The sequence below is a fragment of the Chelmon rostratus genome, chromosome 7, assembly GCF_017976325.1.
Source record: "Chelmon rostratus isolate fCheRos1 chromosome 7, fCheRos1.pri, whole genome shotgun sequence".
Taxonomy (NCBI): domain Eukaryota; kingdom Metazoa; phylum Chordata; class Actinopteri; order Chaetodontiformes; family Chaetodontidae; genus Chelmon; species Chelmon rostratus.
In genome coordinates, this window is record NC_055664.1 from 13,470,313 (window position 1) to 13,486,233 (window position 15,921).

Below are 15,921 nucleotides of genomic sequence, written 5' to 3' on the forward strand. Positions count from 1 at the left end.
GTTGGAGAGCATCGGCAGAGCCTCTCAGCCGACTTCCCTCTTTCCTCCCACTTTCACCCCACCACTTGTCTCTTCGGTGATGTGAAGGCAGCCCACTGCGTGTTTGACTGCCTCCATCTGTGTGGTGCTGTGTGTGTGTCTGTGTGGGCTTGTTGCAGCTGAGTGTGTGGTGCTGTTCCCTGCTGCGCCGCGTCTTACCTGTAATGAATTTGTCAAACGATCTGTCAAGAACACCACCGCTTTTAAGAGTTTCATTAAAGAACAGATAGTGATAATCTCTAACCTTTTCTCTTTGTCGTACTCGCTGTCATATTTCAAAGGTCCCTTGAAACATCAACAAGTCACAATTAAAGTGCTGCATCCTAAATATCAGCCAATGAAACCACATTCATAAATCTTGGGAATCTAAATTATGCCACAGAAGTGAATTCCCATAACAAAGTGGATTTAAATACGTTTTAATGTCATCTTAATGGCCCAGTGACTGTATTTTAAAACTATAAGCCTGTCTAAAACTGGCACATTTACAGTGGTGTTACATTTACAGTGGTGCTGATTGATGTTCATCAGTGTTAACTGTGGAAGTCTAATAAAAGTCAGCGCAGTGAGATGAATTGAGGCACAGGTCAGCATGTCTGCATACTGGTCAGGTTATAGTTCACATGGATTTCACATCGGCCTGTGGTAAGGCCCTGCAACATGAACTTTTTCTACTTGCTTTGGCTTTGCAAATCACAGAAACTATCTATTCAAACACTGTTGTGTATCTGAGTTCATGTAGTCCTGCAGACTGAGCTGCCGTCATTGAAAAGACAATTCGTTTTTTTGGGTTTGTTTGTTTGCTTTTTTAAGATAGCGCTCAGCACTAAACACATCAGAAAAATCCAGAGGATTCCAGTAATGACATGACTGGACTGCAACACTGATGTGGTAATATTGCCTTCAAAGGCACAGTCAATCACCCACCGCCAAAATTAGGATCTCATGACTGGAAAAAGCTATGACCTTTGAGCTGATTGTCTGTTAATTCACAAACTTAACACTAAGTTAGTAGTATATTTTCTGATAACAATATAATTTCAACTTTTATGTGGATACACCTCAGCTATATTTTGATAAAATTTCAGATTTTTGCTTTACCTAAGGGTTCATGTCTGCTATCCTGTGAAGAAGAATTTATTTGCCAAGTTTAAAAACTTGTCAAAATGACATTTTCCTTTGCTGTTTTTGTCCCCCATTCTTTAGTATACTTCATCTCTAACATACGACGGCGTCCTTGTGATGGCCGAGGCCTTCCGCACCCTTCGCCGGCAGAAAATTGATATCAGTCGCCGTGGCAACGCGGGTGACTGCCTGGCCAATCCAGCTGCTCCCTGGAACCAAGGAATAGATATGGAGCGTGCGCTCAAACAGGTTGGCACAAGTTTGACGTTGTGTAGTCTGTAAAACAGCTGGCACGAAAAAGCAGGAAATGTTCCAGAAATCCATGCCGGCGTTTATAGCCTTAAATTCTTGTTGGGACTTTGATCGAGTACCCACCGGGGGTCCACACATACTGACTGTAACACACCGACTTGTACTGCAACACTTGTGGGGACGTTGTAATGAGTTCCACTCACTTCTCATGTGCTTACCTTAGCATTAAGAAAGAGCATGATACGTTTTTCTCCTAGTAATAATTCTACTTCTAATAGAACTATTTAATTTTCACAAAATCTGACAATCTTTTTAACACTATTTCTGGTCAGCATATTGTTCTGCAATAGCCATTCAATATATTTACATTCAGTAATGAATTTACTATAGAGCGGTTTTCATTGTTAGCGGGGGGTCCGACCTTTCTGCACGAGGCATTGCCTGCCTAAGCAAGAGGGATTCACAGGAAATGATACATGTGATCCAGTGTCACTGTTTGTAATATCGTCTGGCTGACATGAGCCTCACTGGGTATTGTTCACCAAGTTCCCAATATTTCCTCTGCTGCTGTTTGGCTCCATTATGAACAGACACACCAATTTCTTCTCTGTTGTGTTTTTGACTAAGTAGCTGCTCAGAGTCTTTGCTGACCCAGAATTCTGGGATTTGCAGCTATAAACCACTTGCAGCAATAATCAGCAGCTATAGGTATAGACTGAAATCATGAGGATTTTAACTTCAAAGGCTGTTTTTATTTTTCTTCCTTGTTATCATTTTAACTATGAATCCAGGTGCGCATTCAGGGCCTGACTGGGAACATTCAGTTTGACCACTATGGCCGGCGGGTCAACTATACTATGGACGTGTTTGAGCTGAAGAGCAACGGACCACGCAAGGTAAGCTCTCCTCATGGCTCAGACGCAAAGATCAACAACGCTTTGTGAGTTGGACCACATCAAAAACATGCCACAGCCAACTCATTCCATTCAGTGTTTGTGATATATTTTCAGGTTGTGGTGCTGAAAAGCAATCTTAGATGTTTTTCAGCATTTCATCATTGCAGGAAAGTTACTTTCAATTACCAGTGAAAGGACACAAGCTTACTGTTACTGTTCAAGGATAACTCCTGTAGCTTCCAGTGTGTGCAGCATTTTTCTTGTTTTATCCCTCATGATGGCTGATTGTTGAAAAATGTATTCATTTGCTGCGTAATTACCTCCATAATTCTTAATTAATAACGGTGTTACAGATATCCTCAGATAGCTGCCACAGAACCATCGCAGCATGGGTTTTAATAGCTTTTTGAAGTGTTCATTGGAGAGTAGCTCTCAGACAACCTGGGGGTACATAAAACTCTGCGGTGACGTAAATAAGGAAAGTTTGAACATAATCCTTCTTCATAATAGGAAAAAGTCGGAGGACAAGGTTCAAGTTGAAAGTAGTCATAATTCCTCTTTACCAGAAAAAAAAGGATACATGTAGCACCTATAATAAAGAAATAACACCATGTTCCCGCTTCTCAAGTGTTCCTTCGACAGCAATGTGTGTTTATTGAAAGTTCTTGGCTCACACTCAATATCTCTCAATATCTTCTACAGTTCCGATGGGAAATCTGCCGGAATGAGTCTATTCTGTTGACTCTTTTCTGTCTTTCTATTCCTTTCTCTTCATCTCACATAGGTTCTATTTCTTTTATATATCTATTTATTTGTGTTTTTGTCAGTCTTGATTTTATTGCAAGCATTTTAAACTTCATTTTTGCATGAACTGCACCATAAAGTCTGATAGATTGAATTCTGTTTTTCTTTTATGGCTCACTCGCTCTCTCTCTTGTCTCTCTGCTACTCTCAGATTGGCTACTGGAACGACATAGACAAACTTGTGTTGGTCCAAAATGAAAATGCTCTGTCCAACGACAGCTCAGCGATGGAGAACCGAACAGTAGTCGTGACAACCATCATGGTAATGTACCCTCAGACTGCTTTCATTTCTTCACCAAAGCCTTGCTCCCACATGATTTTCCAGCTCATATCTACCTCAAGTAGAGGCTTGAAGTTAGGAGAAGCAAAGTGCTGTAAATGCAAATCAGGTGTAGAGCAGATGATTACAGTAATACCCCATGTAACGTGCTTAATAAAAAAACATGTACAGGGAGAGGGAACTTAGATTTCAGGGAAAGAAAAAAACATGCAGCAGTGTCAACTGGCTGTGAAACAGTGGGTACAGCATTAATGTGGTGAGACAGGACTAGATGCAGTCATGACCATTTTATTACAGGCATGCTTTCCTACTGTAGGGCAGCGGTTTCCAACCACAAGGGGATGCAAGACACATCTAAGGCGTCACAAGAGAATATAGAAATAGAAAATGAGCAGATTGTCCAGTTATTTTGGCTTTTTTACATAAATCAAATAGAAAAAAGAGACATTAGACATATATGCAATCAGTGGTCAGGGGTAGCAAGTTGGAATTGTTTAATTTTAAGTGGCCACAACCCAAAAAGGGAAGTCGCTATAGGCTAACCATAGGCTAGAGACAGGACTTTACTTCCCTTAGTGGCCTTATAGGAAGCATTTAGAGGACGAAGTACACAAAGGTTGCCACATGGCAGAGTTTTCTTAATGTTAAAGAGAAAAATTGGGTTGGAGCATGATGAGCTGTACGAGTTGTAGTGAGCACCCAGAGCACAGCCAGGAGGGTGTGGCACTCGTCCAGCTGGAAGATTACACTAATGTCTCATTAGTAGGCAAATCTAAAACCGACCTCAGATCACCATTTAGAAGGGACCTCTGTCCAGTCTCTTCTAATGGCTTCACATAGCCACTGGTCTGCGGCCCAGTGTAATTATTCCGCTTTCTTCTACAAACGCAGATAAAGGAGGCCTAATCGGTGGATTTGTGCACATCCTCTGCTTACATTTGATTTCACTTCATCCATCTGCAGCCTTTTTATGGTGGCCATCCCCTTCCTGTAAATGCAATCAGTCTAATTCAATTGGGCATGCAAAATGATGCAAGTGAAAGTAACTCAAAAGACTAATTTGAGCCCTCAGATAAAACAAGCCACAGATGCTTGAGCTTTGGCAATTCAGCATTTTGTTTCAAGCCACATTGCTTCATTCAGCAAGCGCCTTAGTATGACCAAAATATCCATAGTTGTTCTTACAGTAATGTAGTGCTCATGCAGTGTAGTACACCTCTAAAAAAAAAAAAAACTTTTCAAAGAGGTTGATTTGATGATGCAGCAAAAGTCTACAGTGCCTCCGGTGGCCAGAAGTGGTAGCAACCAGACCAGTCAGGTCTGCACAGAGGAGAATGATCACACATGCTGCCAAGAAAGAGATGAGAAAAATGAATTCAGCCGGACTAAATGTCCCCAGTGACAGCCCAGCCTCCAGACATGCACACTTCAACTGGCAACGTATTACACCTCAGTGCCGTGCGTGGTGTGGTGTTGACGGCCAGGCGCAAGACCAGCAAATACAAACACATCAAAACAATCAAATAAATTGAAAGGCAGGTCATTCTTTCATTCTGTGACAAAAATCCTATTTTGAATTATATGTGTGTTATGTTGATATACCGTTACTGTTTGAATATATCACAGTCTGTTGCCGTTTGCATGGCTGTTTGGCCTGTGTTTTTAATTACATTCAGTTTGTGTGGCTGTAAAAGAGATGAGTGTGCAAAACAGAGTTTGCCATCACTGCATATGTATTTTCGATGTTTGTTCCTTCCCTGTTTCTTCCCTCCATGTCTGTCTATCATCTGACTTTCCCCAAATCCCCTATTCTCTACATATCTCCTCTCTGTCTCTCTCAATCTATCTTGCTGTCTTTCTTTAACTCCACTCATCTCTTCATCCCCCACACCCCTTGTTTTTGCCTCCATGCCTCCCCCACCTGCATATTTCTCTGTGGATGGTGACCTCAGCAGGCCTTGGCTAACGTTAGCTCAGCCGCCTCCTCCTCTTTGCAGCCTCTGATGATGAGGAAGCCTCTGCTGCGACACTGAAGCCGGGTCTGCAGACAGAGCAGCAGACTGAAACACAGACTCTCCTGAGTTGCAAACCCTTGGGAAAGACAGAGGACAGACAGACTGATAGACTGAGTGTCTCTAAAGCTCTGTACAAAGACTTTTTGTTTTGCCCTGATGACTTTTTTTCATGCATATTTTGTTTAAAATTGCTTGTCCTGCATTAACATGGCAACAAAAAGGAACTAAACACATGTGAAGGAGATTCATGGCGGCCATGTTCATTGCTCGCTGTGCTCCTGTCTTCCTCTCATGACAAAATCCACAGTTGGACGAGAGCTCTGCGAGGGATCCTGTCAAGATTTGACATTCGGCCGCACAAAATCACCGGACCATCAGACAGCCCTGTTAATTCAGATTCTTTTCACAATATTCGAGGACAGACACCACCACCTTCTCAGTTGCACTGCAGGGCAGCTGCAGGAGAAATTACCTCACAAAGATTTATAATTCTTCCACACTTTCACATTTTTTCTGTGTTGTTTTTCCTTCAGAGAAAGGGTGGGACGAGGGTGATTCGTGGACGGGTCCTTATGTCCTTTTGCTACCACCCTGCCTCCATCCTCATCTCCCTCACTCTGTAAATCCACTCAGTCATGCTTACTTGGTCAACTTTCCTCTACTGTATTTCAGCTTCTCTGAGAGCTCAGCACCTGAAAGGGAAGGTGTTCAACACTAGGGGCCCTTGAAGCACCAGTGATCCCCACACCGAATGTTTGAACTTGTCTATAATTTTCACAGTAGCATTGGACCTGTTTTTTCAACACAAAAACTAAAGGTGTGAGATTAAATGTTGTCCAAAAGCACAACTCCAATTAATGATACTGATACTGGCATTATCACTATCCAACTGAAAAATTAGAAGGGATGTCCCTTCTAGTAGTTTATATGCACCTAGCCTTGCAGCCACCCTGAAAACTATTCTTACATGCACATAAGCCCTTACACTGTAAGAAATACATATTTAAAACAACCTGTGTGAGCAAAGTGCATTGATGGGGATTGATTGTTAAGCCTGTTGTCATTTGCCTTTAAGTACTTGCTGTACTTGTTAACATAGTCCCTGAGGATATGACAATCTATTGTTTATGCTTTTGCTTTGGCCTCAGTCAACGCAGCATGCAAAATGCTTTTTTAGTTATTTGTATGTCTAATTAGCTTTCATATAAAATTACACGATGAAAAATAAATGAAAGTTGCCTTTTGATGTATTTTTGATGACGGATGGATCATCAAAAAGCACAGAAGCACACGCAGCCTTGAAGAAAGCAGTGTGGTCCAGTCCCTGTCAAACTTTCGTCCCACGGCGTGCTCATAAATGAAAGGTCAATGTTGATACCCCACAGGGCTCCTTGTCATGATGCAGGGCCCTCATATGCAGGGCAGAAGATGGGAAATTGATATTAGGGAGATACATAATTTATGTGATCGTATAAAGTAGGTCAAATTACATAAACAGAAGACAAAATATGCAAGCGTCTGAAAATGTTGGCTTTGGAGAAATATGTAACTAGTTCAGCCAGAAAAGCGACTAACAGAAAGTATTGTGGAGGCTGGCTGATGACTCTGAACAGGTGGAATCACTGGCTACACTGACAACAAGGCATGTGTTTGGCTGGCTGGTTAGTTACCTGGTGGACTGACTGGCTTGTGACTGTCTTTGTAGCTGGCTGACTAAGAGTGAAAAGCTGTTTAACTGGCAGGTGACTAATAGACTGGGTACTAGCTGACTGACTGACAATTGGCCACTGGTTTACTGGTTGACTGATCGCTGAACTGCCTCGCTCTCCTTATGGCTGAATAGCTGTAAGATAATCATGCAGACTCACAGGCCTGATATGTGACTGGATAGATGATTATGTAGTGTAATTGCACTAATTAATGAATGAATGAACTGTCTGACCGACTGACTGACTGAAGCAGGCTGTGACTAACTGAGTGCACGGCTCTCCTCTCTGGCCATATGAATGGACAGCTCGCAGGCTGGTTAACTGTCTTTGTGGGACGGTCTGGCTTTTTAAAGGCTGAACTGATCGAGTGTCTGGTTGGCAGCCTGAATGAATGACTGGACAGTAAGGTGACTGTCCAGTCGGGTGCCTCCTCTCACTGGCTGGCTAACTGGCTTACATAGCAAGCCCTGTCTGCCTCTTTGGCTGCAGTGTGAAGTGTTTTATGTCTTATCAGCCCCAACCATTTGCTTCTACAAAGCTGTTCCCCCGCTTTCACCCATCCATTTTCCCTCTTCATGTCTGTCTTTTCATCCTATCCTCTCTCTTGCTTTCTGCCTCTTTTCCTCCTCATTTTTCACTTTGTCACTTTATCTGTCTTTCATGCTTTCCCTTTTTCCGTCCCTATCTATCCTCTATTCTCCCTGAAGCTATCTGTTTGTATTCTGATCTGCTCCTTCATCTTTCTTCTGTAGTTTTATGCAGCCAACACGCCCCACATCCCTCTCTCCATCTGCATTTCCTCCGATTTCTTTACTATGCCCTCCCTCTTTTTTCCTTTCAACTTCCTGATCTTTGCTCTTATTTCCACCCTTTTTCAACTCCCTTTCCTTGACGGTCCGTGTTGCGTGATGGCACAAACATCCAGCGCACACACACAAACACACTCACGCACAGCGTTGGCAATACTACCTTCACACCAAGACAAAGGCGTCTGGAGCAAACTGATAACAAACAAAGGAGGCTTTAAAAGGAAACACTGTTAGCAGAGCTCCCACTTAGTAGTTGCTTGCATAATAGTAAATTAACTCTTAACTAAAATTAAGTAGCCTGCTCTGATATCAAGCACTTGACCCTCTTCTAACATGAGGGTAATTTGATGGAGGCAACTGAGATGGTTGTACAAATTAAGTGAGCGGTTCCCCTTGAGATTCAATGATTTAAGCAATGCAGCCTTTTAACATTTTTCAAGGGAGGGTCACTAATAAGATGATCTCCTGGTTTGGTTCTCCTGTTTGTGCCTCTGACCCTCCTGGACTTCGACAAGATCTCACCACCAAAAAGCTTCTTATAGACAATTATATCTCTGAATGAATATTTTTAAAGGTATAGTCCAACTTTTTGGGAATATACATTTGTTGGCTTTCTTGCCAAGAGTTCAATAAGGAGATTGATACCACTCTCATGTCTGTCCAATATAATGTAGCTTGAGCCAGCAGTTGGTTATCTTAGCTTAGGATAAAGAATGAAAACAGTAGGGAAAGTTAGCATTGCTTTATCTAAAGGTAAAAAACAAACAAACAATGGAAGCGTTGTGTGCTGCCTTAATATCGCTGAAGAAGAACAGTCAATAAGATTGCTGTTTGTAGTATAAATTCTTTCTATAAATTACGCAGATAGATAACAACGTCTGTACAAAGTTGGCCCTAAAGTTTCAATTTCAGTGGTTCCAGATTGTTGAATTTATGATTCGCCGCTTCCAGAATGAGTTTGCCTCGTGCTCCAGCGTTTTAATGACTTTTAATGAATATAATTATGCCCATCTGGTTACATCATTGCTATCATTTGCTCTTTTAAACATGCTTAAAAATAACCAAATATCCCCTTGTTGTCATTGTCAAGTCTGCTTTACTTTAATGTTGGACAAAGTTTCTGTTTTGTCGTCGTCTTTAGGGTCAAATTGAGTTATTTTCACTGAAGTGGAGAAAACACATTGCAGGCATTTTAATGTCGATCACCTGAAGAAATACACCAAATTCATTCTCTGCCACTTAATAATCCTTCAGTCACATGTTTCCTCACAAGCTATAACGTCACATTTATGTATGTCCCAGTCAGTGTGTTTCTGGGCAGTTAATATCACACCTGGTTGAAAATTATCAAGTTTATGATTGCGAAACAATAAAAATTGAATTGTAGAAATATATAATCATTCAGTATATGCTATGCAGAGCAAGATGATTGTGAAAATGTAAATAAGATGTAACAGTCGAGGTATTGTCCTTTAAATTTTGTTTTTCAGCTCACATTTTCCTTTCTCCCAGTCTTAATCCCTGTTACAGAGCAGTCCTCATGGCTGTGGTGATCGGTTAGAGGCAGTTTACTTGAAACTGTTTTGCTGTTCATTAACATTATGATTCATGTTGAGTCAATGGAATGAGCGCCTCAGGACTTGCTAATGTCCCTGATAATGACATTTTAGGAGAAATGTTTTTGTATGTTCTGACATTGTACATAACAGGGACATTTTTCGTATTGGATGACGATGTTGATGGTGATGAAACTAAAGTGTTTGGGAAAAATGTTCAGCAGAAATTAAGAAGTGAGTTTTCATTTGTATGGTTGGTTTTTGGAAAAAATGTGTTTTGTTTTAAGAAATCGTATACTGGTGACTGAATAATGGTTTGTACAAAACGTGATGATGTAATGCATAGGGTGTTTTTTGTTTTTTGAAAATGTGTTTGTTTCTCAACCTTTCATGTGTAAATCTAAGATTATTCTATAATTTTATATTGTTCTTATTTGCTCATGCACAAAGGAGTCAACATGAACATCCCCCAGTACATTTTTGACAACTGCTGGAATTGTGGCTTTACACTTAGCAGTGCATTTTAAAGGTCCAGTGTGGAGCATTTAGGGCAATCTTATGGCAGAAATGAAAAATATAATATCTATAAGTATGTTTTCTTTAGAGTATATTCACCTGAGATCACTAATAATTGTTGTGTGTTTGTTGACTTAGAATGAGCTACAGAGGGAGCGGGTCCTCTTCCACTGTATTGCACCACCGTGTTTCTACAGTAGCCCAGAATGGACCAAACACTGGCTCTAGAGAGGAGCTTCTGCAGTTTTTACCACTAAATCCTACACACTGGACCTTTAAAACGTACAAAACCATTTAACAGGAAGAAAACTGAGTTGCTAGGTAGAAGAAGATGATGAACTCCATTTAAATTTAGAAACAGGAAGAGGCTGTATTTATGTTAGCGGCTCTGCGAGGCTGTAATTTGCAGCAGCAGTGCTTTGAGCTAAATGCTCTTATCAGAATGCTAACATGCTAACAATGACAACGATAGAATGTTGCTGTTTTGCACATATAGCCTTCCTCATGTTCGCCATAATAGCTAAGTGTGCTAGCATGTTAACATTTGCTAATTAGCGCTAAACACAGTACAGTGCAACACAACACACCGTACAGCTGAGGCTGATAGTAATGATCATTAGTTTTGAAGGTATTTAGTCATAAACCACAGTATTGGACATGTACTTAATAAAAGTAAGTGTATGTTAATCATTTTTATTCTGGATGCATGTAGCCAATTGAGTAACCGTTTGACAACATCATACCTGTCACTCATACACAGGTACACAAGGAAATGTTTTTATTTCAGCTCTTTGTTTACTGAGGAGAAAGAGAATCAACATATAAATCCAGCTTCCCGCTGTAGGATATGTTTGTATAGTTCAGTGTCCGTTGTAAGATCTTTTTTAAATCCCTCTTCCTGCTTGCTTCTGATCTAGACTCCCTTTCTCTGTAAATCAATTTCCTGGATTGAAGATCTGTTCTGTTGATTCCCCCCAAATCTGTGTCTGAGTGATTTTTCTGCTCATTTGACCCCATTTGAAACATGTCAGTCAACAATTCTCTTTGATTAAAATGCACTTGTTTTTGATGTGAATCAATTTCCTGAGTGAGGAATTCAATCCGAAAAATGTTATCATTTCGTATTGTGTTTTATGATCTTCATAAACCGCTTCACAGCCTGGCGGTGTTGGATATTATAAAAGCCTGTTTGATTAATTAGATGAGATTAGTCCTTGATTAAAAAGGGTTTGATAGCGTTTTAATAGGCTTGGTTTCAGTTGGATTACAGGGTGAGCAGCCTCAGGCATCATACCACAACTCAAATGCTCCTGATGCATGCACTGTCACTCATAAGTCTGTGTGTGTGTGTTTGTGTGTGTGTGTGTGTCTGTGTGTGTGTGTGTGTTTCTTTTCTCTGCGATACCTGATATCCCACACAGGTGTGACAATATGTCATGCTTCTCTGTGACCATGCTCGTGTTTTATGTGTCATGCTTAATGCACCCACCATTATTTAACTCTCTGTTTGCTTTCATCTTCGTTAACTGCACATGCACTGAAACCATTCTACCTCTTACAGCACATATCAAAGCAGCAGTCTTCCTCTCTTCTTCCTCTCTCTCCCTGTGTTTTTCCTCTCATTTCTCGCCTCTCAGCATTAGTGCTGCACTGAGTCAGGTGCAGGTCCCAGTGGAGGCGTTCCGAGTCAGATGAAGGCATAAAACAAGGCACTAGAAGTCAGAAACACAAGATCTACCACAGCTACCTCTTTTTTAAAAAAACAGCTCTAATATTTTTCCCATTTTATAAACTGTGCAGCTGTTTCTATCAAATCTTGGGTGGCTGTTATCCCATGTTTATTTTTCTATGAGAACTTTAACACTATGGATCTGCATGAAAATGTGTTAATTTCACTTTACTGTCCTTCATGTATTGTGAAAGAATAGATCTGCTTTCATACAGGCTGGTGTGGAGTTTAATTTGTCAAAGGAGAATTGAATTCTGTCTGCAGAATTGCACTGGTGTATTTCATAGGGCTGTGCCCCTTTGTGTATGATAAAAAAAAAAGTAATGGAAGTTTCTTTTGAAAATGTATATACCCATATTTTTCCCCAGGAATAATTTTCATTGGTATCATTTTTCTTTGTATGGCATGCATTTCCCCCTGGTACACTGTTTACAACCAAACTGCTGTCTCCTCTTGATAAGTTTTCATTTTCGTCTTTTAAAAATCCCTGCTGTCATGTTCTTCCTCCAAACAGTTGTGTCTTTCTCCCCTTATGCTGGTTTTGTAGGAGGGTCCCTATGTGATGCTGAAGAAGAACTGGGAACTTTATGAAGGCAACGACCAGTTTGAGGGATACTGTGTGGACTTGGCTTCGGAGATCGCCAAACACATCGGGATCAAGTACAAGATCTCCATTGTACCGGATGGGAAATACGGAGCGAGGGATCCAGAGACGAAGATATGGAACGGCATGGTTGGAGAGCTTGTGTATGGGGTGAGTTTGACTGGAAAATATTTGAATCTTATTGATCATCTTGTCAGTTTACGAGTCTTTTGATTGTTTAGTCTATGTAATGCCAGAGAACAGTGGAGAATGTCCATCACAAGCTCTCAGATCCCAAGATGATGTGTTCAAATTGTTTATTCAGTTTAACTCAGCTCGGCTTCAACTTCAGTGCGCTTATAGTTTCACCCAAAGCATCTCTGGCACACTTTTCAGGTTAAAATACATAGAAAAATAACAATGAGGCTATGCTTACCAGCAGACACACATGCAGTATCCCAAACATAGAGGTAAGAATGTTAATACAACAACAGGACCGAGGTGAAGGAATTAAGAGCGATAATACAACAATAACAGAACTGAGATAACTAGATGTCAAAATAGACATCAGTTAAATGTTTACTCAGCCCGTGGAAACAAGAGGGAGCACAGCACAGAGAAAAAAGATGAGTTTTCCTACTAATTATCAAATCCAATTAAGCCATTATTTGTTAATTAATTTTCCATCATTTCACCAATAGATTAAGTGATTCAATGCAGTTAAGTCAGGTAATTTCCACACTTTATCAATACACTGCGTCTTCAGAACTGATTGCATTACCCAGTACACTATGTGCTCCTGCTATTGTGACCCTATCACGCAAATATCGTTTATGGAATATATAAACTTATCTCCAGCTGAGCATCTCCTGAGCTGCCATGTCGGTTTCCTGCAGACATGCTGTTGGCAAGCTGGCTAATTATGCCATTGGCGCCGATGCACGGGCCGAGATCTCGCAGTGCTGTCTCAATGCAAACTTTATCAGCGTGTCAGTCGTCACTTTGCGGAAGAGCGAAAGCGGAGACGTCGCTGCGGAGCAGCGGCAGAATTAATTAGCCTGCGGGCTCCGCGGAGTGGAAGGTGACACCCCAGAACATTGCATTGACTAATCGGGTTTGATTTGTTCCAAACACTCGCAGTCCTCACTGATGACTCCTCTGCCACGCAGAGAAATTTAAAAGATTTCAGCATCTATTTGTCCTTTACTTTCTATATATCTTTGTGACTTTCTTCCCATTTCTGTCATGCCATGTGCTTTTGTCTCCGGCTTTCGGTCTCCAATTTACTTCATCCCTGTTTCTGAAGACTATTGTGGTTTTATGATATTCCTCTGCCCTCTTGTCCCCTGTTTTCTTTCCATATGCCTTCTGACTTCCTTGTCTTTCTTTTGCTGTCCATTCCCCTTGCGTTGTAACATCCTCACTCCTTGTAGTGAGGGAACACTTGATGCTGCTATGGCAGCCTCTTTTTCAGTTAAGACTGCAGACGTTGTTTAGACACACGCCGCTACTCAGAAACAGATACTCAGTGTGCTGAATGAATGATGTTTTTGACTCTTCTACAGATTGTGTGTGTGTGAGAGACCTTGCAGACTAATTTATATTCAGGCAGCGTCACTTTCATGCCCACGTATGAATTACTTCTCTGTCATTCTGCTGGTTTTCCCTCTACCTCCTCTCTCTCTTTCAACCCTTCTCTCTCTCCCCTTTTTCTATCCCCAGCTGTACCAGTCCCCCTTTATGCCTCCCTTATTTCCTTCACTCCCTTCCTCATGTTGCTCCTGCTTCAAACTCCACTGATCCTTTACTGTGCTTGTCTACTTTACCAGCCCCTTGTGTTTCAAATTTTGTCTCTCCCTTCTTTATTTTTGTCCTCAGACTTCCCCCATCTGCAGGGGAAGAGGTTCACAGGCAGTTCCTGCTCACCATAATTCACCTGTTTTACATGAAGTTGCTGCAAATGAACTGACTAAACTGAACAGAACTTTCCTCCCCAGAAAGCAGAAATTGCCGTAGCCCCGCTGACCATCACTCTGGTGAGAGAAGAGGTGATCGACTTCTCGAAGCCCTTCATGTCTCTGGGAATCTCCATCATGATCAAGAAGCCCCAGAAGTCAAAACCAGGTGTTTTCTCTTTCCTGGACCCACTGGCCTACGAGATCTGGATGTGCATAGTGTTCGCTTACATTGGAGTCAGTGTTGTGCTGTTTTTGGTGAGTGCTTGTTAAAAACTAGAAGTCGGCACTTGAGTTGGATTGCAGGGGCTCTAACAGTTTGAAGAGTTTTTTAAAAGCTTGGGGTTTAGGGATGAATAGAATCTTTTATTTGGCTCACAGGCTAAAAATATTTCTCGACTCGTGGGCTATAGCACACGGTGCCCTGTCTGTCCTGCTGATCAGAAGTCAGTTGGCTCGATTTTAATGACATAAATAGAGGAGAGGATACTTTCTTCATGGCAGCTTTTACTGCTGGATACCAGTTTCTGATGCTATAATAATGGTGCACCTTGATATACACATATATGTTTGTTTTAAGGATTATTAAAACCCTTCAACAGTGTGTCAAAGAAAGCTTACTTAAAGGTGTCCTATTGGACAGAGGTAATCACACTCAATCACAGTCAGCAATCAACTCCTCTGAGTGTCTGCACATTCAAGGAAACATTTTTGTCTTGTACAAATCACAAGACGTGCGATCTCTATATTTCTGTACGTGTTGTTTAGCTGTTATGATCATTGCTGAACATATTTCTCATTTCCCTCAATCTATATTAGAAGAAATGAATGTGTTTTTATTATTGTCTTTATTGATGTACCTGCATGGGTTTTATTTCCTTCATAGACCTCCAAATCATCTACACCATTTTTTTCCTTCACTGTCTCAGGTGAGTCGCTTTAGCCCCTATGAGTGGCATGCCGAGGAACCAGAGGAAGGCACAACAGAGCTGGGCCCCACTGACCAACCTCCCAATGAGTTTGGCATCTTCAACTCCCTGTGGTTCTCGCTGGGAGCCTTCATGCAACAGGGCTGCGACATCTCACCACGGTGAGGCTGGGAAATGGGGTGCTGTACAGTGCATTGTGTGCCTGTGTGCATAAGACTGAGAGAGTAATAGATTATTTGAGTACTGAGTTGTGTACTTGAGTGTGTTCAGGATGTGTTCATAAGCGTGTGTGCCTGGCCTGAGGATAAGCACACGTCTGTCTAACTGCCTGTAATGTTAGAGCCCTTTAGAATTTGGCTGTGATGATTCAGACTGTTGACAATGTGAATCACCTCTCTTAGCGCTTTTTCTGGCTTTCAGTGAACTGGCCTGCTTCTCCAAGACAGCGTGTTACAGACGCTTAAGATGTTCTAGAAATACACACAAACATGCACACGCGCAAGATACACAATAGTGAGAGGAAGAAAACACCTGGACACCGTCCAGCGGTCATGTACATATGGGTGTTGCTATGGTGGGAGATTTAGCAGTTTGCTAGATGTGTATGAATTTTTAATTCCCCACTGAAGAGGCAGAGTCCGGCTGTATTTTTAGAATATTTATAAGAATATGGCATTTTATTATTGATAACCTGAGAATGCAGTTTAGTGAAATATTCATGGCC

The 15,921-nt window shown here is 41.3% G+C and overlaps 1 protein-coding gene across 3 annotated transcripts in view; it reads left to right on the top strand.

Moving 5' to 3' along the window:
* Nucleotides 1-15,921, top strand: part of gria4a (glutamate receptor, ionotropic, AMPA 4a) — a 97,163-nt gene that overhangs the window by 53,280 nt on the left and 27,962 nt on the right. For 2 of the 3 annotated variants that reach the window (XM_041940720.1, XM_041940719.1), the window contains exons 8-13: nt 1,246-1,413; nt 2,208-2,312; nt 3,268-3,378; nt 12,278-12,484; nt 14,311-14,526; nt 15,198-15,358. In XM_041940720.1, the coding sequence (XP_041796654.1) occupies nt 1,246-1,413; nt 2,208-2,312; nt 3,268-3,378; nt 12,278-12,484; nt 14,311-14,526; nt 15,198-15,358 (968 nt within the window). Of the gene's footprint in view, nt 1-1,245; nt 1,414-2,207; nt 2,313-3,267; nt 3,379-5,393; nt 5,430-12,277; nt 12,485-14,310; nt 14,527-15,197; nt 15,359-15,921 lie in introns of those variants that run through there. The other variant, XM_041940721.1, reaches the window with a different exon arrangement.